General features: G+C 39.6%; 1 protein-coding gene across 1 annotated transcript in view; it reads right to left on the reverse strand.

Annotated features, from left to right (window-relative positions):
• LOC106867824 (cholinephosphotransferase 1) overlaps positions 1–25,290 on the reverse strand; it is a 58,856-nt gene that overhangs the window by 19,627 nt on the left and 13,939 nt on the right. Inside the window, exon 2 of the mRNA XM_014912849.3 lies at positions 4,788–4,935. Within this exon, the coding sequence (XP_014768335.1) occupies positions 4,788–4,935 (148 nt within the window). The remainder of the gene's footprint in view (positions 1–4,787; positions 4,936–25,290) is intronic.

Below are 25,290 nucleotides of genomic sequence, written 5' to 3' on the forward strand. Positions count from 1 at the left end.
AATGGTGCCGTGTAAAAAGCACCCAGTCCACTCTGTAAAGTGGTTGGCATTAGGAAGGGCATCCAGCTGTTAGAAACCGTGTCAAAACAGACAATAGAACCTGGTGCATCTCCTGGCCTTGACAACCCCTGTCAAACCATCACCATCCAACCATGCCAGTATGGAAGATGGATGTTAAATGGTGATGAGGCAGGGAGAGGAAGAGAAAGCTTAACAGCTTGCAGACAAAGCACATGCTATTTTATTTCCTTACACAACACGAGATCTTAAATTAGAAAGTAATTAAAATGGATATCAGTACTTGATCAGGAATTGGTACTTATTATTTTGATGCCAAAAGAATGAAAAGTAAAACTGATCTAGACAGGAACTGATATACAAACCATTTATTAACTGCACTGTTTTATTGTTTCTACTTTCCTTCGAAATCCCCCACCTCCTGCCATTCTCTTAGATTTAAATATTTCCTCTCAATTTCTCATTAACCACAGAAACAAATCAACAGGATAATCCTGTCGAGACACAGTTGTTGTGCACCTATTGTAAAACTGAAATGAAACAGTAATGTGATAATTTGCCAGACTTGATATATTCATTGAATATCGACAGCTCAGCAATGTGAAAAACAGTTAAATTATGTACATATTCATTACCTTCCATTTTTACGATTGTATGTCTTATTATGGTTAAATAAATCTTAAAGTCATTAATCAAAACTATATCATTAGTAAATTTATCAATAAGAATATAATTAATCCTGCTTTGGAAATGACGGCTCCCAGTTTGAACCGTGCCAATAATAAGACAACCAAATGGATTAACTGTGGATAGAAATATCCTAAGTGTAAAGCAGACATTCTGGAACACGATAATCTTTTATTAGCAGTGTTGTGTTGTGGCCAAAGATGTCTGTTTCTCACATTCTACTTGCTTCAGGGTCACACCTACATTGTTAGTATTAGGAAAAGCATTTGACTATATTAAAGCAACGAGTATCTTGTTATTTCTTGTCCCGTATAGTTTTAGTAAGAAATCTGAATTAAAAACTGTGTTGAATGAGATTTTGCTTTTATTTAAGGAGGATTAAATGTCCAACTGTTAAACACTGAATGAATTGTTTTATGAAATTTATAGATAACAAATATCAAAGTCCATCAATGTATGTCAATGATCTTGTTCTCTGCTATGAGAAATCTCCTTCGCTGCATCTAGACATCATAAATCAGCAATGAAACACTGTCATGCTGCTAAATATAGCAAAAAATAAAGGAAAGAATTCAATGGTGAATGAGTTCACCAGCAGAACTTTCTAAAAATAATGTAATCATCCTATCATGCAAATCTGAAATCATCATCATCATCATTTAATGTCCCTTTTCCATGCTGGCATGGGTTGGATGGTTTGATCAGAGCTGGCAAGCGGGACCAGGTTCCAGTCTGACTTAGCATGGTTTCTATGGCTGGATGTCCCTCCTTATGCCAACCACTGCTTGTGCTGGGTGCTTTTTATGTGGCATTAGCATGGGTTATTTTTATGTGGCACCAGCACAGGTGATTTTTACATGGTACCAGTATGGGGTTCTTGCAAGGGGAAAAAACCCTTCAACTGTGAGGGGAGCATTAACAATTCTGTTGTGGTGGATGGGTCTTCTCAAGAACAGCAAGGCACCAGATATCTTAGTTCTTTGTCTTCCCCTTCATAAGGGTCAGTGTCCCGAGATCAGCCTTCAATACTTTGTCCAGGTCTTCCTGAGTTTCCCTCATATAACTGGGTGAAATAAACACCAGAGATGTTTTGTGCCACACAGAAACTGCTGGAGGAACTCAGTGGTTTTGTAAGATCTTCGAAATCCACTACAATGCTGGAAATGCTTCATGACATCAACTGATAACTCAGATTCACATGTATTTCATCCCTTAACTTGTACACTTCACCTAAGTGGGGGCAGTGAGGACCAGGCTAGTCTTCACCTTTCTACTACAGGCACAAAGCCTGAAATTGGGGTTAGGGAGCCAGTCGATTACATTGATGCCCGTGTTCAGTTGGTACTTGTATAATTATCAATGCCAAAAGGATGAAAGTAAAGTCAGCATTTGAACTCAGAACATAAAGCCAGTAGAAATTCCATAAAGGATTTTGTCAGATGTGCTAACCATTCTGCCAGTTCACAAACTTAAATCTGAGCATAACAATGCTAAACTGAAGGTAGCGAACTGGCATAAAACGCTAGCATGTTGGGCGAAATGCTTAGCGGTATTTAGTCTGCCGTTATGTTCTGAATTCAAATTCCACCGAGGTTGACTTTGCCTTTCATCCTTTCAGGGTTGATAAATTAAGTACCAGTTACGCACTGGGGTCGATTTAATCAACTTAATCCCTTTGTCTGTCCTTGTTTGTCCCTTCTATGTTTAGCCCCTTGTGGGCAATAAAGAAATAAGAAACGTTAGCATGTTGGGCGAAGTGCTTGGCGGTATTTCGTCTGTCTTAATGAATTCAAATTCCGCCAAGGTTGACTTGGCCTTTCGTCCTTTCAGGAATCGATAAATTAAGTACCAGTTGTGTACTGGGTTCAGTCTAATCAACTGCACCACCCCACTGCCCCTGCCCCAAAATTTCGGGCCTTGTGCCGAGAGTAGAAAAGAATAAATACTAAACTTTACAATGAGGTGGATGCACAGAATTAGAGCCACCAATGAATTTATAATTATTACACAGAACTGTTGTAAACAGCTGTCCTGTTTACAAGTATCTGGTGAGGGTGAAATACTATTGATTCCCTCCTTAGTAAAGTTTACTTAGAAAAACAAACACTGTTAATACATTAGTAATTGATTTAATAAGTATCTCATGGTAACAGATATCTGAAACTGTTGTTTTGGTTCTCTCATGCTAAATATATTCACTTCTTTCTGGTTGCTGATAAATTTTCTTCAGATTATCAAATATATAGGTTGCCAGTATTGCTGTGTAGTAAGAAGTTTGCTTCCCAACCATATGGTTCCGGGTTCAGTCCCACTGCGTTGCACTTTGGGCAAGTGTCTTCTAATATAGCCTTGGGCCAACCAAAGCCTTGTGAGTAGATTTGGTAGACAGAAACTGAAAGAAGACTATCGTATACATATATAGATGTGTGTGTGTGTGTGTGTGTGTCTTTGTGTCTGTCTATTCTCACTACCACTGGACAACCAGCCTTGATGTGTTTATGTCCCCGTAACTTAGGCGTTCAGTGAAAAAACAAAATCATTAAGTACTGGAACCAATTCAACAAGACCTCTTCAAGGTGGTGCCCTAGCATGGTCACAGTCAAAGGACTGAAACAAGTAAAAGATCAAGAAGTAAAAAAAACAAAATGAAATTTGAAAAGAACTCATGATGGTTGGGATTGAGTGGGGACTAAGTGGCAGGGGGAGGGACATAATTTGTCAGAAGAGCCTTAGTTCAAGTCCTAGACTTCATCTGTTCTTACTAACATTAGTTTTAAGAAAATTATTGCTTATAGTTTTTACTCAAGTATATATTACTTCAAATAACGAGGAAATGAAATATCTATTTCTTTTTCTAATGAACTTCAATTAGAGGTTTGACAGCAATATCAATGTGAACCCATTGCCCTCACGCAAACTCATCACTCATTCAACAAAGGTGAGAACTTTAGAAGTTGTCACTGATTTTTTTCATTAAAAATATCTTTTCAGTAATATTTTAGGTAAGGACATGGCTGTGTGGTACAAAGCTTGCTTCCCAAACACATGGTTCCCGGTTCAGTCCTACTTCTGCTATAACTTTGGGCTGACCAAAGCCTTGTGAGTAGATTTGGTAGACAGAAACTGAAAGAAGCCCATCGTATATAAATATATATGGAGGGTGGGGAGGGTGTCTTTGTGCTTGTGGTTGTTCTCCTCACTGCTTGACAAACCAATGATTGTGTGTTTATGCGTCACCGAAACTTAGCAGTTCAGCAAAAGCGATTGATGGAATAAGTACTAGGCTTAGAAAAAATAAATACTGAGCTTAGGATGTAAAGCTGAATGAAATGCTGCTCAGCAATTCTGTCTGCTATGCCAACAGTTCTGCCGCATCAGGACAATTACCTCCCCTAGGACAATCACCCCCTAGAGGACAATTTCCCCCCCCCCCCCACACTTGGTTAATACATCCTCTCTAATATATCAAGAAGTTTTAAATCATCATCTGTTGTCCCCAGGGGTAATTGTCCATGAGGGGTAAATGTCAGACTCGTTCTGCCAGCTCACCAGTTCTTCACACATTCAGAGACACATTTTATGGCACCACAAATCCTGACATTAGCATCAATAATTGCAGTGTTTGACTCTTTAGTATATCTTTGTCGAATGTAATGTTTCTGTCTTCCCATTAACTCTGCATTATCTCCCAGCTTTGAGGTTTTCATGATGTGATTGTTTATTTTTAGAATGACATAGAAGGGTAGGTGTGAGAGGCCAGATCTGGCTGGTTTAAACATAAATCAAGTAGAGTATTCAGGCTGGATATGGCCATTTTAAATTCTAAACAGTTAAAGATGAAATTCTTCCCCATAAAACATTGTCTTTAGGCCAACTTTCAACTAGGCTGACAAACAAGGTTATACAGAAATGGTTTTAGACCCAATGTTTGTGTTGACATTCCAGTCAGAACATTCACAATTCAACCAGAACATTTTCTAAATTAACAGTTCCATTGCCCCTTCCAATGACATAAGGTAATCCTTCAACAGTAAACCTTACCTTTACAGGGAAGCGTGTAAGGTGGTTATAATATAAGTTACCTGTAGATAAGGAATCACATCCGTGGTCAAGTAATTCTCCAAGAGGTGTGCTAGTTGATGTACGCCGTGCCTGTTTACCATCAATAGCATCGAGAGACTGGTATATAAAAACTCCCAGTGCATTAATAATGTATACCCAGGATGGGACCTGAAAAAATATAAAGGATATTTTGATAAACCAGTTTTAGTTGAATAAACATTTGAAAATACAATTTTTTCAAAATTTTTATTAATTCATTCAAAGAGAAAGAACATGAAAGCCATTCCAAAACAGGACAAGTTTGAAATGAAGTGGTTAGAAAAGAAATGCAGGAGGTTTGGTAGTCAACATCCACTTATAATAATGTCTGGTGCCAAACTTATGGAAGCAGACAGACGTAATTAGAAAAGAGTAAGTGGATGGAGTTCTGATAATGCTGAGGCAGAAAATATTTTGGAACAATGGAGTCTATTATATTGATGGTAGAGTATGAGGAGTGAAGACACTTCATGTCTCTTATAAAACTCTCTTCTGGATAATGTCAAAGACATCAGTGAGCAGCAAGGAAGGGCACTATCTTAATTATGAAAAGAAAATTCCAATTTAGTTGTCTAATTGCAGACAATTCTGATTGAACATTATTTACATTTAACGGACATTTGTCCTCATCTTGTTTGTTGTTAACACAACATTTCGGTTGATATACCCTCCAGCCATCATCGGGTGTCTTGGGGAAATTTCGAAACAGGGTTCTCATTCCTAAGGCATTTTTCGGTGCTATTATTATTAAGGAAGGATAGGAAAATGTTAGATTTATAAGCCCTAAAATTCACTCCATACTTGCCCATGGGCATATGGCGTAGTGGTTAAGAGCGCGGGATACTAACCCCAAGATTCCAAGTTCAATTCCAGTGACTTGAAAAATAATAATAATAGTAATAGTAATAATAATGATAATAATAATATCGAAAAATCCCTTAGGAATGAGAACCCAGGTTCGAAATTTCCCCAAGACACCTGATGATGGTGTCAAAACGTGTTAACAACAAACAAGATGAGGACAAATATCCATCAAATGTAAATAATGTAATTCCTCTTATGTCTAACTTCTCTCTCAAAGCACTCACATTCTGTCAAACATGTACACTTACATTACACATCCAGCAGAGCATACTAGCCTCATTTCTCTCTAGCCTTCAACATGTCCCCTGCATTCAGGGACCACATCTCACTACCACATAGAACAGCAATCCATATACATGCATCATACAATCTTCCTTTCACTTAGAGGGAGAAACCTTTCGTGGCCAACAGAGGTAACAGCTCTCTGAATTTCCTCCATCCTATTCTCATTTTAGCTATTATGCTCTCCTTGCACCTCCTCCCACCACTACTCTGGTCCCCTAGGTAGCAGAAATTATCTCCTACCCCTAAGGAGCCGCCAAAGCATTTGAGAAAATTAATTTCCTGAGTCTTTATAGTTTTTATGGCTCCTGTGCATCTTCAACATACAAACACTACCTTCTCCGATGACCTTATCAAACCACTGTACCTCTTGTATGTCCACAGCATACACTGGGTACACTGTATTGAGTTCCTGCTTATACCTTTCCTTGAAATCAAACAGAGCCACCTACCTTAAGTGGGTAGGGCCCTGTCTGTTTTCTAGCTTACTAAGGCCTTAGTCTTAGATTCTAGGTTTTGCTTCCACACTTGGAATTTCTCTTCTAGGTTTGATATAGAATCTGATACGAGGGCAGGGGCTGCCAGTCTTGAATTCCTCTTTTATGACCAGGTGGACGATGAAGAAAAGGAAGGGACTGAGGACTCAACCTTGATGAACCCCTACTTGTACACCAAATTCTTTGCTATACTCGTTAACTCTCACCTTACTGACAGCGTCTCTGCACATGGCTTGTACACCTATTAGCAGCTACTCATCTACCCCTAGCCTTCTCAGTGCCCACTATATAACACAGTGGGGCACTCTATTGAAGGTTTTCTCTAGATCAGGGTTCGCCAACCTGAGGCTCGCAGGTCACACATGGCCCACAGATGTTTATCTTGCAGCGGGTTTATTCAAACAAACATTTTAGAAATTGTATCAAAAATTAAAGATTGCAATGAAAATTAAAAAAGAAAGATACTACTGTTTTTGCAAAGATAATATTTCATGTTGAATCGACGATCATTCATTCATTATTGTAATAAAAGCATGAGAAAGTAAAATGCTTTCAATTCTGTCAGTATACAAGCGGCCTTCAACATACTTTTTGTGATTCAAGTGGTCAGCAATGTAATTTGAGTTGGTCAGGCCTGCTCTAGATCAACGAATGCTAAGGATAATGGTTTATTCTTCACTGGTCTCTTACAGTTGCCTGACTATGAAAATAGCATCAGTAGTGCTTCTTGCACAGACAAAGTTGAACTGCATTTCTACTCGTCTAATTCTGTGGCATTGGTGCTTTTATGTCCCCATAGTTTAAACAGTTTGGCAAAAAAAGACCAAAAGAATATGATGTACCAGGTTTTTAAAAAAAGTCAGGTACTGAGGTTGATTCATTCTTTTATTCTTTTTTCATTCTTTTGACTGTGACCATGCTGAAGCACCGCCTTTAGTTGAGCAAATCGACCCCAGGACTTATTCTTTGTAAGCCTAGTACTTATTCTATCGGTTTTCTTTGGTCGAACTGCTAAGTTACTGGGATGTAAACACACCAATGTTGGTTGTCAAACAATGGTGGGGGAACAAACAGACAAAACATACACACACACACACATATATGACAGGCTTCTTTCAGTTTCTATCTACCAAATCCATTTATGAGGCTTTGGTCAGCCCGAGGCTATAGTAGAAGACACTTGCTCAAGGAGTCACACAGTGGGACTGAATTCAGAACCATGTGGTTGGTAAGCAAACCACTTACCACACAGCCACTCTTGTGCCTAAACATTTTTCATGGAGTGGTTGGTGTTAGGAAGGGCATCTAGCTGTAGAAACTTTGCCAGATCAGATTGGAACCTGGTGCAACTTTCTGGCTTGCCAGTCCTCAGTCAAACCATCCAGCCCATGCCAGCATGGAAAGCGGACGTATGATGATGATGATGATGATGATATATATTGTCAGTGAATCATAAATCTGAACGAGAAGCACACTCTAAGTTATAAAACAGTAGAATAAATTAGATAAAAATAGTTATAGCCAATCAATCTATGGGGTTACCTTGGGTTACATGTCCATAAAGTGCTTAGCTTTCTAGCGTTTCTTCAGACCCTAATTTGTTTGTGTGTGTGTGTATGTGTGTGTGTGTGTGTGTGTGTGTACATGCTCATGCATGTGAGTATGTGTTTACATCCCCATAACTTAGCAGTTTGGCAAAAGAAACTGATAGAATAAGAGCCAGACTTAAAAAAGAAAATAAGAGTTGGAGTCGATTCAACTGACTAAAAAATCCTTTAAAGGTGCTGCCCCAGCATGGCCACAGTCTAATGACGGAAACAAGCAAAAGATAAAAGAAAAGATAACTTGTACATAACTTGTCTCGGTCTACATTAACCGATGTGTCCCTCCTCTTATGAGATGGTCATTTGAAGGAGATTCAGCTGCTATTTCAACCAGGTCAAGTAATGAGTTAGAATCCCTGATTGGCTGGAGATGAAGCTCATTTGATTGAATCAGTTCAATAGACGGGTTTATTTTAGTTGACCTTAACCAGTTGAGCATGTCCTTTAGTGGTTGACAGTATGTGCATCTCTGATCATGAGCAGGAGTAGTGGCGGTGGTGGTGGTGGGGGGGCATCACAGTCATGTGTTGGACTCTTAGCCATGGTGGCGGGATGGAGGGCATCATAGCCATGTGTTGGATTCTTTGGGGTGTGAATGATTTACCTCTGGAAACATGGGTGTTTTGCTCATCATCCTTAAACAAACCTTATTCAGGGACCGTTTGAGCAGGATGAATTACTCAACCTGAAGAAAATTCTAACTGGGCCCCACCTGCATGGTTATGCGCTGTTTATCTTGATATGAGATCACCATGTCAAGCATGTGCCTGGTGTACCCTTATCAGACAGGTAGTCATGATAGGTATGCTGGGCTTTGTATATTTGTATACCATAATAATTTTCATGGCATGTTCTGCTCTCTCACTCAATAATAATAATAATAATAATAGCAAGAGTACTCAGAGAGCGTAAACCTCTGCCAAGGCAACACCAACGTCCTCTCAACGATTAACCGGAGATGATTTTTTAAAATGAGAATATTTGAAATAAACTCGACTACTCTCACGAATAAGAATACTAAAAATGAACCCGACCGCTCTCAGAAATTAAGTAGAAAAGCTGAAAAATAATCCAGAATTTTTGTTTGGTACCTGATCGATCCCAATGGTGGTCATGGAGTGTGGCTGTAGAAAATTTAGTAACAAGAATAAATAGTTTATCCTTATCTAATACAAGCCAAGGTTAACAAATTCACCATTCAAAATAGTTTCGAAGGCAGAGGTAATAATAATAAGCTCTACTCAGGAATTTTTAAATGAATAGCATGAGACCTTTTGGTTTTCTCTTCTCTTAAATTCCGGCCTTCCTTTAGTATTCCTGTTGCTTTAGATTGATGTATAGATGTATGTATATGCGTAAGTATACTGTGAAGTGTTAATATGTAAGTATCACATATATATATATTATAAAAATATGTTAGTGTTATTTAATTTCTGAATGGTTTTGTTGCCGTTTGTTTATGTAGTTTGATTTCTTTATCCATCAGTTTCTACTAAGATAGAGACGTGAGTAAAATTAATAATAAAGAAATGAAAATAAAACTTTGGAAACAGCCTAAAGGGAGATGATTGAGAAAGACTTGAAAGTCAACATAAGATTGTAATCATGCAAAGTAAACATAACAAATAATCCAGAATCCTTGTCCGGTACCGGATTGATCCCCAAATTTAATCAGTTTGTGCCAGTCATGAGGCTAAACATCCCTGAAAGTCTCATCCGAATCCATCCAGCGGTTCTTGAGATATCTTGTCCACAGACAAACAAACAAACAAACAAACACAACTGAAAATGATACCTCTGCTTTCACTAAGGCAGAGGTAATAATATCAGTCATTTTCTCTATTTAAAAGAAAGGTCAAAATATTGTAAACACATTTTGACAACAAATTTAGTTTGCTTTTCAGAAATGTGTCATGGTTCTTTTAAATAAACATTACTTGTGAAATGAAAGACAAACAGTCATTGCTGTTTGTAGTAATATAATCCCTAGAGTGGGGGGGGGGCGGTCTTATTGTAGGAGAGAAATAAATGCAGGAGTAATAAAAATATTTTAAAAATAATATCAAGAATTATTAGATTTAGTGAGTTTTTATTTCAGATATTTTTTTCAACATTTTTGTTTAGTTGCATTACACAGTAATCAAAGGATAAATGGTTTGATGAACAGTTTTGTAACTACGAAGTCTGTTTGATATCAGTAACCTTCAGTTTCATAAGAATGGTACAGTTTAATTTAAACATGTACAGCATTTAAAACTTTACCAATTTCATAGGCTTCTTGAAAAAAAAAAGTTTAGAAAATAGTTTTTAAAACTAAGAAATGACTGTGCAAATAATTGGTTAAATAGACAAGGAAATTTAGGAGAAATTACATAGTAACCTATTTTTCTACTAGCACTAACTACAACCACCAACTTAATACTGTCTTAAAAACAATAATGTAAGGAAATATCACAAGTCTGCTCAATCGTGACTGAACAGGGTCAAACAATAGCAATCAGAAAAACTTGTTGAATCATATTAGATCAAGTTAACTATTTGATTTATGAGTGAGATAATAAGTTAAACGTATGCCTTCATTTAAAGGCATGAGATCTTCCTCCACCTCCTTTAACGTCCATTGTCTATGCTGGCATGGGTTGAATGGTTTGACCAGAGCCAGCAAGCAGGAGAGCAGCACCATGTTCCAGCCTGATTTGCCTTGGTTTCTATAGCTGGATGCCCTTCCTAACACCAACCACCTTACAGTGTGTGCTTTTATGTGGCACCAACACAGGACTCTTGCAGGTCAATCCTCTTTCCCACTGGAGGCAGTGGCCTTAACACTGCTGTTGTGGTGGTCAGGTTTTCTTGAGTACAGCAATGTGTCAGATAACTCGATCGTTAGTCATCTCCTTCATAAGGCTCAGTGCCTAAAGATTGGCTTCCAATACTTCCTCCCATGTCTTTCTGGGTCCCCTTCATCCATAAATTCCATCCACTTAACCCCATTAAGCTCCACTGTTCTACAAATAGGACACTAAATGAGAACATTAAATAAGCTATATCACATTGTCTTAGTGTCCTATTTATAGGACACTGAGTATTTCCATTTCTACTTGAAGTAAAGGAGTTTTAATAATAATGTTTTTCATTTTAACTTATTTTTAATCATCTGTAAAAATTTAAAAGTAATATTCAGAAATTTAAGTACTCTGGGACTTAATGGGTCAAGTGACTGGCATGTCTGTATGCAACTATTTACATCCATACACATCACATAATCAAACCGGTCATCTTTCTTGTACAACTTTTCCCTCAAAACACTAGCACTCTGTCACACATGTACACCAACATTGCACATCTAGTGGACTGTATTAGCTTCATTTCTCTCTAGCCTTCACATGTCTTCTGCATTCAGATGCCACCTCTCATAGAATTGCTGTTTGTATACATGCATCATACAATCTTCCTTTCACTCAGAGAGAAACCATTGGTTGCCAACACAAGTAAAAGCTCTCTGAACTTTCTCCATCCTATTCTTATTTCTAGTGATTACACTTTCTGTGCAGTCTCCCCCCCCCCCCCACAGCTAATTAGGTCCCCTATGTGGCAGAAATTGTCCACTACCTTTAAAGAGCCTCCAGGGCATTTGAGAAAATCAATTTCCCCAGTATCTGTAGTTTTGATGGCTTCCATGCATCTTCCACAGACAAACACTACTTTCTCTGATAACCTTCCTATTATTCCACTGCGCCTCTTGTGTGTCCATAATGTACACTGGGAATACCATATGGAATTCCTGCCAACACCTTTCCTTCAAATCAAGTATGGTCATCTACCTGAAGTCAGTAGGGCCCTGTCTGTTTTCTTGCTTACTAAGTTAGCTTTAAGACCCTTAGATTCTAGGGTTTGCTTCCACACCTAGAATTTCTCTACTAGTTCTGATATAGAATCTGCTATGAGGGCAGAGCATCAGCACATAGTAGTTACCAGGGGTTACCATCTTGAACTCTGTTATGGCTTGGAAGACAATGATGAAAGGGAGGGGACTGAGGACAGAGCCTTATACACCAAATTCTTTGTTGTACTCCTGGTTAACTTTCACCTTACTGACAGCATCTCTGTACATGGCCTGTACAGCTTTCACAAGCCACTCTTCCACCCCTAGCCTCCTCAGAACCCATCATATCACACAGTGGGGTTCTCTATCAAAGCTTTCTCTAGGTCAATGAATGCCAGGTATAATGGCTTATCTTTGGTTAAGTATTTCTTTAGCTGTTGCCTGACTATGAAAGTAGCATCAGTAGTGCTTCTTCACTGGACAAAGCTGCACTGCATTTTTTTCTAGCCTAGTTCTGTTCCTAATTAATTGGGTTATAACTCTCTCTGTAATTTTCATCAGCTGCTCCAGCAATTTGATGCCTCTATAATTGCTTCTATCTGATGCATCACCCTTACCCTTGTAGCAGTTAACGATAATGCTGCTACACCAGTCGCTGGATATTACACCTTCCTGAATGATCTAATTAACTATCCAGGTGACTAGCCTGTACCCTACCATACCAAGTATTTTGAGTCTCTCGGCAGTGATCCCTGATGAACCAGGGGCTTTCCTTGTTTTCATATCTTTAATTACCTTATCTTCATGAGATGAAAAAGATATTGGTTTTTGTCAATATATGATGTTTTCCAAATTCTATTGTAGTTTAGGAAATTCCATTTACCACCTTCACAATGCTTGTCCATGAGGGGCCCTGTCATCCTCTAATAACCAAAAAGCACTGGTGATGGTACCACATAGAAGGCACCCAGTATACTTTGTAAAGTGGTTGGCGTTATGAAGGGCATCCAGCTGCAGAAACCATGGCTGAACAGACAATGGAACCTGGGGCAGCTTCTGGCCTTTCCAGCTCTGGTCAAACCATCCAACCCATGCCAGCATGGAAAAACAAACATTAAATGATGATGGTGAAGTGTTAATTTGCTAGAGTAAGTCATGAAGAATTCCATATCTGCTATTTCAAGAAACTGACCCACATTTCATATGGGTTAATTAAATTAGATAATGAGACTTCATGTTTGATTTAAGAACAGGTTCAATAGAATGATGGATAATAAAGATGAACCTGTAGTAACTTTCTAGAATGATTTTTTTATAGAATTAAAAGAGAAATAGCATTTTCTTTTGTTTTTTGTTTTTGTTTTTTTATTTTTCAATGAGCTCATCATCACTATCATCATCATCTAATGTCTCTTTTCCATGCTGGCATGGGTTGGATGGTTGAACAGATGGCAAGCCAGAGCTGCACCAGGTGCCATTTGTCTGTTTTGGCATGGTTTCTATGGTTGGATGCCCTTCTTAACACCAACCACTTTACAGAGTGTACTGGGTGCTTTTTATGTGGCACCAGCATGGGTACTTTATACATGGCACTGGCACAGATGCTTTACATGTGGCACCTGCATGGGTGCTTTATATGTGGCACCAGCACTGTTGCTTTTTAGGTGGCCCTAGCACGAGATGTGGCAGAAATTATGCTCTGTGATCTGATAAGAAGATGTGAAATCAGTGACATAGGCTTAAGTTGATTTAACATCTGGAAGTAAAGTTTATAGAAAATATCTGGCCAGGGTCACATGACGTATAGAACTGTATAACACACAAAGGTCACTAAGTTCACACAAGAGGTTACAAATAAAGAGAAGAATTTGAAAGATAAACTTAAAAAGATCTTGTTTAATTGATTGTAAGCTTCATCTTCTTCAGAACTAAACATTTTAAACCACGAAAGAACAAAGCAGAGCAGAGAAGACTTTGGGAAGAATGCAAGAATACAAATGAAGAATTTCATTAATGGTCCATTCTATGTGTAATAAGTGAAAAGCAAACAAGCATATCACCAGTATCATAGGCATTGTAACCAAAGAGTATATATATGCCAGACTACATAACAGACATGTTAGAGAAATGTCAGATCTGCCATTCATACAGCATTCGTAAATTCTTTGAGGGGAGGTCATCTCTCCTAAAAACTTTCACCAGGAAAAATCAGAAGCAAGATCTGTGTGTGTTCATTCCTTGAAACTGTTGCTGGAGTCAACGTGAAATGAAGTGTCTTGCTCAAGGACACAACATGCTGCCACATCTGGTAATCAAGTTCACAATCTAATAATCAAGAGTGCAGCACTTGACCGCTTGACCACTGGCACCTTCACATGACGGAATGTTAGAGTTGATTAAATGCCAACTGTGGAGTAATGGTAGTAATGTAGGAAGTTAGTGAATGCATATAGCTTAGTGGTTAGGGTATGCAGCTCAAGTTGATAAGGTCATGAGGTCAATTCCCAGCAACATGTTGTGTCCTTGAGCAAGACACTTTATTTCACATTGATCCAGTTTACTCTGCTGGCAAAAATGCCCTGAGAACTACAATAAAGGGTATGCATATCTGTGGAGTACTCAACCACTTGCACATTAATTTCTCAAGCAGGCTGTTCCATTGACCAGATCGACTGGAACTCTTGTTATTGTAATCAACAGAGTGCCAGTTAGGAAGTAGGCAAGATTTCAATCCCAGGGTCAATCAGAAGAGGATATCTTTTAGCTCAAGTGGAACCAACAAATAACACCATAATTAGGGAAAATAGGAGAATAATAAAAGAACATCAGAGGTAAGAAGAAGAGAATGAAAATCACCAAAAGCCCAGATTTAATAAAGGTTGCAGATAAATATTTGGAGAACTTTAGCACAAATTCCAAGCACCTGAAGAAGCTCTGAAAGTACGAAATGTTTCAATATTTTGACAAGAACAACCAAAAGAAGACAAACGGTTAAATATATCAGTGTACAATATGCGTAGATTTAAAGAAACTTGAAAGAAAATTAGTCATAACTGAAAGCACATGAAAAAGAAAAAGGATCTGTGGCATTTAAAATTCTATGGTTGACCCCTATTTATGCTAACCCTTATCTTCACTGTAAGCTCCGGTTAAATGAGAAATAATTCATTATTGTTTCAAGAAGACCATCATCATCATCATCATCATCGTTTAACGTCCGCTTTCCATGCTAGCATGGGTTGGACGATTTGACTGAGGACTGGTGAAACCGGATGGCAACACCAGGCTCCAGTCTGATTTGGCAGAGTTTCTACAGCTGGATGCCCTTCCTAACGCCAACCACTCAGAGAGTGTAGTGGGTGCTTTTACGTGTCACCCGCACGAAAACGGCCACGCTCGAAATGGTGTCTTTTATGTGCCACCCGCACAAGCCAGTCCAGGGGCACTGGCAACGATCTCGCTCGAAAATCCTACAGGAGCCAGTCAGGCGGTACTGGCAACGGCCACGCTCAAAATGGTGCATCTCATGTGCCACCCGCACAAGAACCAGTCCAGGGGCACTGGCAACGATCTTACTTGGCTTGCCGGGTCTTCTCACGCACAGCCCATTTCCAAAGGTCTCGGTCCGTAGTCATCGCCTCGGTGAGGCCCAATGTACGAAGGTCTTGCCTCACCACCTCAGCCCAGGTCTTCCTGGGCCTACCTCTTCCACGGGTTCCCTCAACTGTTAGGGTGTGGCACTTTTTCACGCAGCTATCCTCCTCCATTCTCACCACATGTCCATACCAGCGCAATCGTCTCTCTTGCACGCCACAACTGATGCTTCTAATGTTCAGCTTTTCTCTCAAGATACTTACACTCTGACGGGTATTCACATTGACATTACACATCCAACGGAGCATACTGGCTTCATTCCTTGCGAGCTTACGTATGTCCTCAGCAGTTACAGCCCATGTTTCACTGCCATGTAGCATGGTTGTTCGTACGCATGCGTCATACAGTCTGCCTTTTACTCTGAGTGAGAGTCCCTTTGTCGCCAGCAGGGGAAAGAGCTCTCTAAACTTTGCCCAGGCTATTCTTATTCTAGCAGCTACACTTTCAGCGCACCCACCCCCACTACTAACTTGGTCGCCCAGATAGCGGAAGCTATCGACTACCTCTAGTTTTTCACCCTGGAATGAGATAGAAGTTGTTTCCTGTTTGTTTGCAGTCTTTATTGCACCTGAACATCTGCCACAAACAAAAACTAACTTGCTAGTTAACCTGCCTTTGATGTTGCTGCACCTCTTATGTGTCCATAGCTTGCACCGGGTACATCTTATAGAGTTACTACCTACTCCTTTTCTACATACTGAGCAGGGCCATCTACCTGAAGGGGTTTGTGTTTTATCTACCTTCCTACTTATTAGGATTTTGGTTTTAGCTAGGTTGACTCTAAGGCCCTTCAATTCTAGACCTTGCTTCCACACCTGAAACTTCTCCTCTAGTTCTGATAGTGACTCCGCAATTAGGGCAAGGTCATCAGCATAGAGGAGCTCCCAGGGGCAACCTGTCTTGAACTCCTCTGTGATTGCCTGGAGGACTATGGTAAATAATAGGGGGCTGAGGACGGAACCTTGGTGGACCCCTACCTCTACCCGGAATTCATTGCTGTACTCATTTCCAACCCTCACCTTACTGGCCGCATCTCTGTACATGGCTCGCACAGCACTCACTAGCCATTCTTCTATCCCAAGTTTCCTCATTGACCACCAGATAAGGGATCGGGGGACCCTGTCAAAGGCTTTCTCCATGTCAACGAAAGCCAGGTACAGAGGTTTATCCTTGGCTAGGTATTTCTCTTGCAACTGTCTCACTAGAAATAAGGCATCAGTAGTGCTTTTACCTGGCACGAACCCAAACTGCATCTCATCTAAATTGATTCGCTCCCTAATTAGTTGGGCTATGACCCTCTCTGTAACTTTCATAACCTGATCTAACAGCTTGATGCCTCTGTAATTATTTGTATCTAAAGCGTCCCCTTTACCTTTGTAGCAGTTGACTATGATGCTGCTACACCAGTCATAGGGTATGACTCCTTCGTGTATCACCTGGTTCGTAATACGGGTGACTAGGCTATAGCCAACACTGCCAGATATTTTGAGCATCTCTGCAGTGATTCCTGATGGGCCGGGGGCTTTCCCGGTCTTCATACTCTTAATTGCTTTATCTACCCTGGTACTATCAACTCGGATAGCTGGTCCCTCTATTGGGTCGACATAAGGCAGGCTCTCTTTCTCCCATTCATTCTCTTTATTAAGCAATCTATCGTAGTGGCATCTCCAGACCTCTTTCTTTGCATCCTCATTTAATGCAAGCGTACCATCATCCATGCGAACACATTTCTCTCCTACAACATCACTATTCTCTCTCCTACACTGTCTTGCAACCCGAAATACCTCGAGTCTTTGGTCCTCACGGCGCAGAACATTGGCAAATCTTTCCTTATCTGCTTCCCCTCTGGCTAAATAAACCTGTCGCCTAGCCTCCCTTCTGGCACATTGGTACAATTCCCTGCTACCACCGTTCTTCCAGTCCTTCCAAGCTTGTTTCTTTTGTCTAATAGCCCTGTCTACCTCCTTGTTCCACCACCACGTTACTCTGGGTTGGGAGGGGACCTTACACCACCCACAAATCTGGTCGGTGGCTTTCAACAGGTTGTCCCGCAGAAATCTCCAATTGTCTTCCACGTTGTATGATGCTATATCCCCTTCTATTTCGTTAAATGCTTCAAGTAACTTGTCTCTAAGTCTCTGTCCGTTTGCAGGGTCTTTAAGCTTCCACACCCTTCTTCTCCAAGCCTGTCTAATTCTGGGCACCCATTTTGCCTTGATCCCAAAGTCGCTAACTACTAATCTATGTTGTGGGGTACATTCTTCGCCAGGGTAGGTTTTGGCATTTATAAGCCGCCCTCTTTCCCTATTTCTGGCGAGGATGTAGTCGATTTGGCTAGAGTGTCTGCCGGAGCGGTAGGTGACTAGGTGACTGGCAGGTTTCCTGAAGTTGGTATTGCAGACCATAAGATTGGTTGCATCACAGAACTCCAGCAGTCTGGTTCCCTCCTCGTTGCGGGAACCGAAGCCATAGCCTCCATGTATGCCATGGAAGCCCCCAGCACGACGTCCGACATGACCGTTGAAGTCTCCAGCCACAAAGAGAAGGTCCCTGTCACTCGTCGACGAGGTAGTTTGCAAGAGGGTGTCATAGAATTGGTCTTTCAGACCATCTGGTAGCCCAGGTTGAGGTGCATAGGCTGAGATGACAGTAGCTAATCTATGATGAAGCACGAGTCTGATCTTAAGTACTCTGTCACTTACTCTAACGACCTCGATTACCTTATCCACCCATTTCTCCGCTAGAAGTATTCCTACGCCCCCGACCCCGTCAGTGTTCCCTGCCCAGAAAATCTTGTACCTGTGTTCTTTGCCTGTGAGGAACCTTGCAGAACCTCCTCTCCATCTTACTTCCTGGATGCAGCACATATCTACGCATCTCCGTTCAAGCATCTCAACAATTTCACCAGATCTACCTTTCAGCGTGCCGACGTTGAGAGTGCCAATCCTAACAGTATGGGTGTTGGGGGTGTGGGCCTGTAGCCTGGGAAGGGGAAAAGCAGTGTCGTGTACCTGAAAAGAAAACTTGCAATTGGAAGAATTCATAAGCAAAACATTACCTACAACCTGCAAACATTTCTCAACCTTAATGCGCTACCCAAAGGTAGGGGAGAGGATGGCCAAGGCCACTAGATGGGTTCCGGGAGACAGCCGAGGTTGACAGGATGACAAAGGGATGAACTTCCGGTGGAGGGGGCGGGATGACAGAGGAATGAACTTCCGGTGGAGGGGTGGGATGACAGAGGAATGAACTTCCGGTGGAGGGGGTGGGATGACAGAGGAATGAACTTCCGGTGGAGGGGGTGGGATGACAGAGAAATGAACTTCCGGTGGAGGGGGTGGGATGGCAGAGGAATGAACTTCCGGTGGAGGGGGTGGGATGACAGAGGAATGAACTTCCGGTGGAGGGGGTGGTATGACAGAGGAATGAACTTCCGGTGGAGGGGGTGGGATGACAGAGGAATGAACTTCCGGTGGAGGGGGTGGGATGACAGAGGAATGAACTTCCGGTGGAGGGGGTGGGATGACAGAGGGATGACAGACGAATGAACTTCCGGTGGAGGGGGTGGGAGGGCGGGTTACCGCCAGCGAGTAGATAGGGCTCTTAATTGTAGATTTTAAATATTTGAGAGACAACAATGCATAAATCGTAATTTTTTAAAAGAGCAATAGACATGCTTCAAACTTCATACTAAGCAATTATTTCTTTCCAAATGGCTGACAGAAGCAGCAAAATGCACAAAAATTGAAATAAAATGACCTTTTTTTCTTTTTGTTTTCTTTCCACTATTTATCTTCAATTTTAAAGATATACAAAATACACTTAACTGCTACAAGTTACTTCCTTTCATAGTTATTTTTGCACAAATACAATTGCCAACATAATTGTATTTTTTACACGTTTACATATGTGTGTGTGTGTGTGTGTGTGTGTGTGTGTGTGTGTGTGTGTGTGTGTGTGTGTGTGTGTGTGTTTCCACTTACATTTATGCACTCAAATTTTCTATACAATTCTATAAATTATTTTCGTCCCTTCCACTAAGTGTCCCTCCCCGACCAAAATTATTTTTCAAACCACAATTACATTGCTATCGAATAATATTCCTTGTTGTTCTGTATCAACCAATGAGACAGTTTGACATTCTGATTCTATGCTTGTTCCATTCATTATAATCCTCCAAAATAATGCAACAAAAAAAAACATTCCAAGTAAATGTTTCTGAAGTATCAGTGGTAAGAAAATCTCAAGAGAGCTGAACAGCAGAAGGTCTTCAAAGAACAAACCCACTTTCGGCAAGTGTTTTGGCCCTTAACTTCTTACACTCTAACAGGGCTGGGCTGCATCCAGGTCATGACCCTTGAGTGCCTGTCTGCTGAACACTTTTTAGTCACTTGGATATCGGAGACATGTGCAGATTTCATCTACTTGTAATCACGCTCTATAAACTCAGCTTTCCAATGTATTCTTAAAGAAGAAATATTGTTATATCACTCTACCATCACGATACAAGTACTTACTTCCCATTTTTAACTGTTCAGGTGTGTTTGTGTTTGTAAAAAGTTGATGACTTACTATATTGTTGGATACTATTCTTGCATGATCGATCCCAGTGCTGCCTGACTGGCTCCCGTGCTGGTGGCACGTAAAAAGCACCATTCGAGCATGGTTGTTGCTAGTGCTGCCTGACTGGCTCCCATGCCGGTGGCATGTAAAAAGCACCCACTAGACACTCAGAGTGGTTGGCATTAGGAAGGGCAACCAACTGTACAAACACTGCCAGATCAGACTGGAGCCTGGTGCAGCCTTCTGGCTTGCCAGCCCTCAGTCAAACCATCCAACCCATGCCAGCATGGAAAGTGGACGTTAAACGACGATGATGATGATTGTAAGTCATTGCACAATGAACTAGGCATTATATTAGGTTGAGGAAAAAGTTTGTGCGCCGTGTTAGAATAATGAATTTTTATGCAAGAATTTATTCAAAAACAACAACTATTCTTGAAGACACAGCACACGAACCTGTTCCTCAACCGAATACTTTGGTGGTCAGAACAACAATCTGCACAGGTGATGTCATGCTCTTTTAAATAATCGCCGGGAAAATTAACTACGGGAAGCTTACATGATTGTTCTGAGGTCACTTTACTGAGGAGTCAATACTTTTAGAATGAAAGGGGTTTACTCTATACAGTTTTCTATGGGAGCATGTAATGAATGTCTCATCTCTGTTGTAGCTGTGTGCTAAGAAGCTTGCTTCCCAACCACATAGTTCCAGGTTCAGTCCCACTGTATGGTATCTTGCAAGTGTCATCTACTACAGCTTTGGACTGAACAAAGCCTTGTGAGTGAATTTGGTAGATGGAAACTGAAAGAAGCCCATTGTATGTGTGTGTGTGTGTGTTGTGTCCTTGTGTCTGTCCCCCCACCACCACCACTTGACAACCAGTATTGGTGTGTTTATGTCCCTGTAACTTAGCAGTTTGGCAAAAGAGTCAAATAGAATAAGTACAAGACTTAAACAAAAAGCAGTGAGGGTTGATTCATTTGACTAAAATTCCTCAAGGTGGTGCTCCAGCATGGCCACAGTCTAATGACTGAAACAAGTAAAAAATAGCTTCTTTTCTGCACTACATAAGCTGCATTTGTGTAATGTTTACCTAAAACAAAGCTTTTTCTTACAATCCATCAAATGTAAATAATGTAAATAAAGTACATAACGTATATAATTCCTCACCTCTTAAATATAGAACAATATTATGTCCCATTTTGTGTGCTATATCAGGTATTGAATACCATCATATCTATATCTACAAAACTTGAACTGGTTTCTCTCTGGGAGAGCTCAGGATTAGATATATCAATGAGATGGAAATCAAGGCCCTGAAAATGAATAATCTTGTATGGAGTCAGTTAACCTTCTAGAAATATCTTTCTGAAACCCATATTACTTCCTTAGAAAAGGACATATTAGATAATGTAGTCCAAGGTACACTTTGCATGAAAAAAAAAAAAAAGGAAAGAATGGTTGTGGTTGAATGGTTTTGATCATAAATCTGCTTAACTATTTAAATATCAATCTGTCAGAGACTGCTTGTGGTTCTCAGATACAAACTTCTCATTTTAAAGTGGTCTAAACTGAAACCTTCCAGTAAAATTTTATATTAATTTATGTTTCAAGCTCAATAATAACAAAATTATTTTACTCAAGTCTTCATTAATTTCAAAATTAATTGAAACGCAATCATGTATTTCAACAGAAATATGGTTACAAAAAGATTATCTAGAGCTGATTTGGAGTTAAACAACAATAATCAGGAGTTCTGTGGCAATCCTCTGAAATACTGCGGTTTAGAAAAGTTGAATTTTTGTAAATCATAGAAAAAACATTCATCGAAATGATTTTCATTTTTCAGTTCAGGTTAGCCCTGACCCAGAGATGTCTTATCCACAAGCATCACATCTTTTGGCAGACAAAGTCTATCTACAAATACATTATCAATACATTCAGCCCTTTTTTTTTTTTAAATAGTTGTTCTTTGAAGGAGATTTGACTGTTTATTCCTCCTGCTCAAAAAACTATATAAAGGCTCTTTATCAGCCCATTCCAAATCGTATAACTGTAAGAAGGTAAGAAACATAATTTAGAATTAAATTATGATGCAAGACAATTATAAATTCATGCCTGGCAGATAATCTAATAATCTCATTCAAGACTTGATGTTTACAATTTCTCAGAAATATGTTCTCTGTTACAATATTTGACGAAATTACCAAAATCAGACTTAATTAAAGACAAGAAATTCACCTCACTTACAGAATCATCATAACATTTAAAATTAGGGTTGAAATTTAAAAAAAAAAACATTTGTGAGTTCTGTCTCAAATAGTTCTGTTGCAAATGGTTCTGTCTCAAAATGGTTCTGTTGCAAATGGTTCTGTTGCAAATGGTTCTGTTGCAAATGGTTCAGTCTCAAAATGGTTCTGTCTCAAAATGGTTCTGTCTCAAAATAGTTCTGTTGCAAATGGTTGTCTCAAAATGGTTCTGTTGCAAATGGTTCTGTCTCAAAATGGTTATGTCTGAAAATGGTTCTGTCTCAAATAGTTCTGTCTCAAAATGGTTCTGTCTCAAAATGGTTCTGTCGCAAATGGTTCTGTCTCAAAATGGTTCTGTCTCAAAATGGTTCAGGAGCAGAGAATGCTGCCCTTTAACATAGATTGTGACAGCTGTGGTCAAACAGACTGATATGATCTATAACGAGTGTGGAAACATGGATAATAAACCTAATAAAAATAGATGTTTAAACATCTTGCAGAGCAGTAAATGCAAAATATTTCATTTTCAACGGTAAAACTTCAAGCAGTCAAACAAAACTGTTTAAATCAAAAGAACAAAACAAACAAAAAACAAAAAAAAAATCAATGAGACAAACAAAAACAGCTAAAGCATATGGTTGGGTTACTGCACAAGCATTGAGCTTCGACAGATTCTTAAAGAATACAAACCTTAGAGCTAAGTATTAAAATATGTCAGTGACAGATACTTCTCTAAGACTTTCTTACCTTGAAGATTTTGTTTGTGTTTTATTTTATTATTTTCCCATCATCTGTCTGTATAGAATGAAAAACGAAAGAATGAATAAGTATATCAGAACTGTTTTGAGGATAAGAGCTTCGTATGGAAGTCTTCAGCAGAAGAGTTCTACTGATTTAAAAAGAAGAGATCCATATGTGCAAGTAGGATTCAAATCTAAGACTTTGTTACTTTCTGCCATGAAGGAATTGTAAAACTATTGGTATTTTCTTAGAAATTATAGAAGACAGGTTTTGCTACATCTTCTTGAGCCATGCCAGGCTCCTGAGAGCTGGTTTCCCGGTTTCATGGCGTCTATATACCCTACCTGGATGGGACACCAGTCCATTGCAGGATTACTCGTTCTTGCCAGCTGACTGGACTGGAGCAACGTGAAATGAAGTGCTTTGCTCAAGAACACAACGCATCACCTGGTCCAGGAACTGAAACCACAATCTAACCATCATGTGTCCAACAACCTAACCACTAAGCCATGCGCCTCCACTCAAACTAATGTAATCAGATTTTATTATGAACCTTAAATGAAAAAGTGATATCATTATAAGGGGCTGCGACATGATCATCAACCTGCTAGAAATAGCAACCAAGCATCCATCAGAAAAAGAAGAATACTATGTCTAGCAGAAAGACAATTATATATTTCTGCTCAATGAAAGATGATTTAGGGCTGAACCATAACAAAGAGTTGGCAATAAAAGAGAATCCCTTTGATTTGAACCTGATCCAGAATTGTAACGCAAGGAATAACACAGATTTATTTCCAGGAGTTGTTTGTTGCTTGTGTTTTCTTTTTTAAAAGACCTGAGATTAAGTGAAGAAGGAATGGAATATTGCAAATAAACCACATCAGAAAAATTAAGAATCCTGTAATTAAACAATAGATGTGATATAAAAAGTCACATAATTGTTGTAATTCCTGTTTGGCAGCATTTTCTAAAGTTGCAATGCTGTCTGCATCTTTAGCGGAGCAGAAAAGAGGAATACAATTCTGACACTGAAGGTGGTTTCAGGCTAATTTGGAGGCACTGACCTCGGTTTGTATGGGGGTCACTTAACCTGCAGGAAATATATTTCTGTAACCCACATTACTTCCTTAGAAAAGGACACATTAGATAATGTAGTTCAAGGTACACTTTGCTTAATAAAAAGGAAGGATGTTCATAGTCGAATGGTTTTGAACATAAATCTGTTTAATTATTTTGATAGCCATCTGTCTGAGACTGCCCATGGTTCTATGACACAAACTTCCCATTTTGAAGAGGTCTAAATTGAAGCCTTCAATCAAAATTAATTCTAATCACTAAGCACAAACAGCTAAGAACGTAGAAGAACTGATCTTTGGAAAATTACCAAATTGTATTATTTCATTACCAAACCATTCTATTCATTGAAAATTGAAGTAGTGCCTACAGCTCACAACTCAGCTAACAAACACTCACACACACACACACACACACACACACACACACACACACACATTTACATGCTGATGGTACGTGTGCTAGCGCCACTTAAAAAAGCACCCATGCTGGCACCATGTAATAATGCTTAAGAAAGGGCTCACAGGCTTGGAAGGGACCACCACCACCATTCGGACAATAAAACGGGAAAAGCACACGATAACTAGAACAAGCAGCTTGGCAGAGATCCTTACCATGAGAACAAAAAGCTTGGAAGGGCCCAGCACTGAAAACCATACCATTAGTAGAAGTCAGGCTTAAGCTTACCAAGCTAATCCTTAAACGATTGTATTATTACCATTTTAGCTTCCTAGTTGTTATTTAATCCTTAAGCACTTAAATCAACCATATCTGGCCTAAATATTCTACCTGTTTTATGCTCAAACTGGCCAGATCTGGCCTCTCACACCTACCCTGCAATGTCATTCTAAAAATAAATAATCACATCATCAAAATCTAGAAACTACAAGATTAATTAAAAGAATGATTAATTAAAAACAATGTGAATAAATAAGCAATGAATTTGACTGAGTGGTCTGAATGCTAAAGGGTTGAAATCAGAGAGACCCATGTTGCCAGGTGTTCAAGGAATGAAAACTACTCACATCTCACAAGTTTGGCTTCCACCTTAACAACTATCCAAACCATGGTTTCGATGTTCTAACAATTGATTTGTTCTTTATTCCATTATTGAGTCACATTCCAGGGT

The sequence above is a fragment of the Octopus bimaculoides genome, chromosome 5 (assembly GCF_046866305.1).
Source record: "Octopus bimaculoides isolate indiv1 chromosome 5, ASM4686630v1, whole genome shotgun sequence".
In the NCBI taxonomy this organism is placed as follows: Eukaryota; Metazoa; Mollusca; class Cephalopoda; order Octopoda; family Octopodidae; genus Octopus; species Octopus bimaculoides.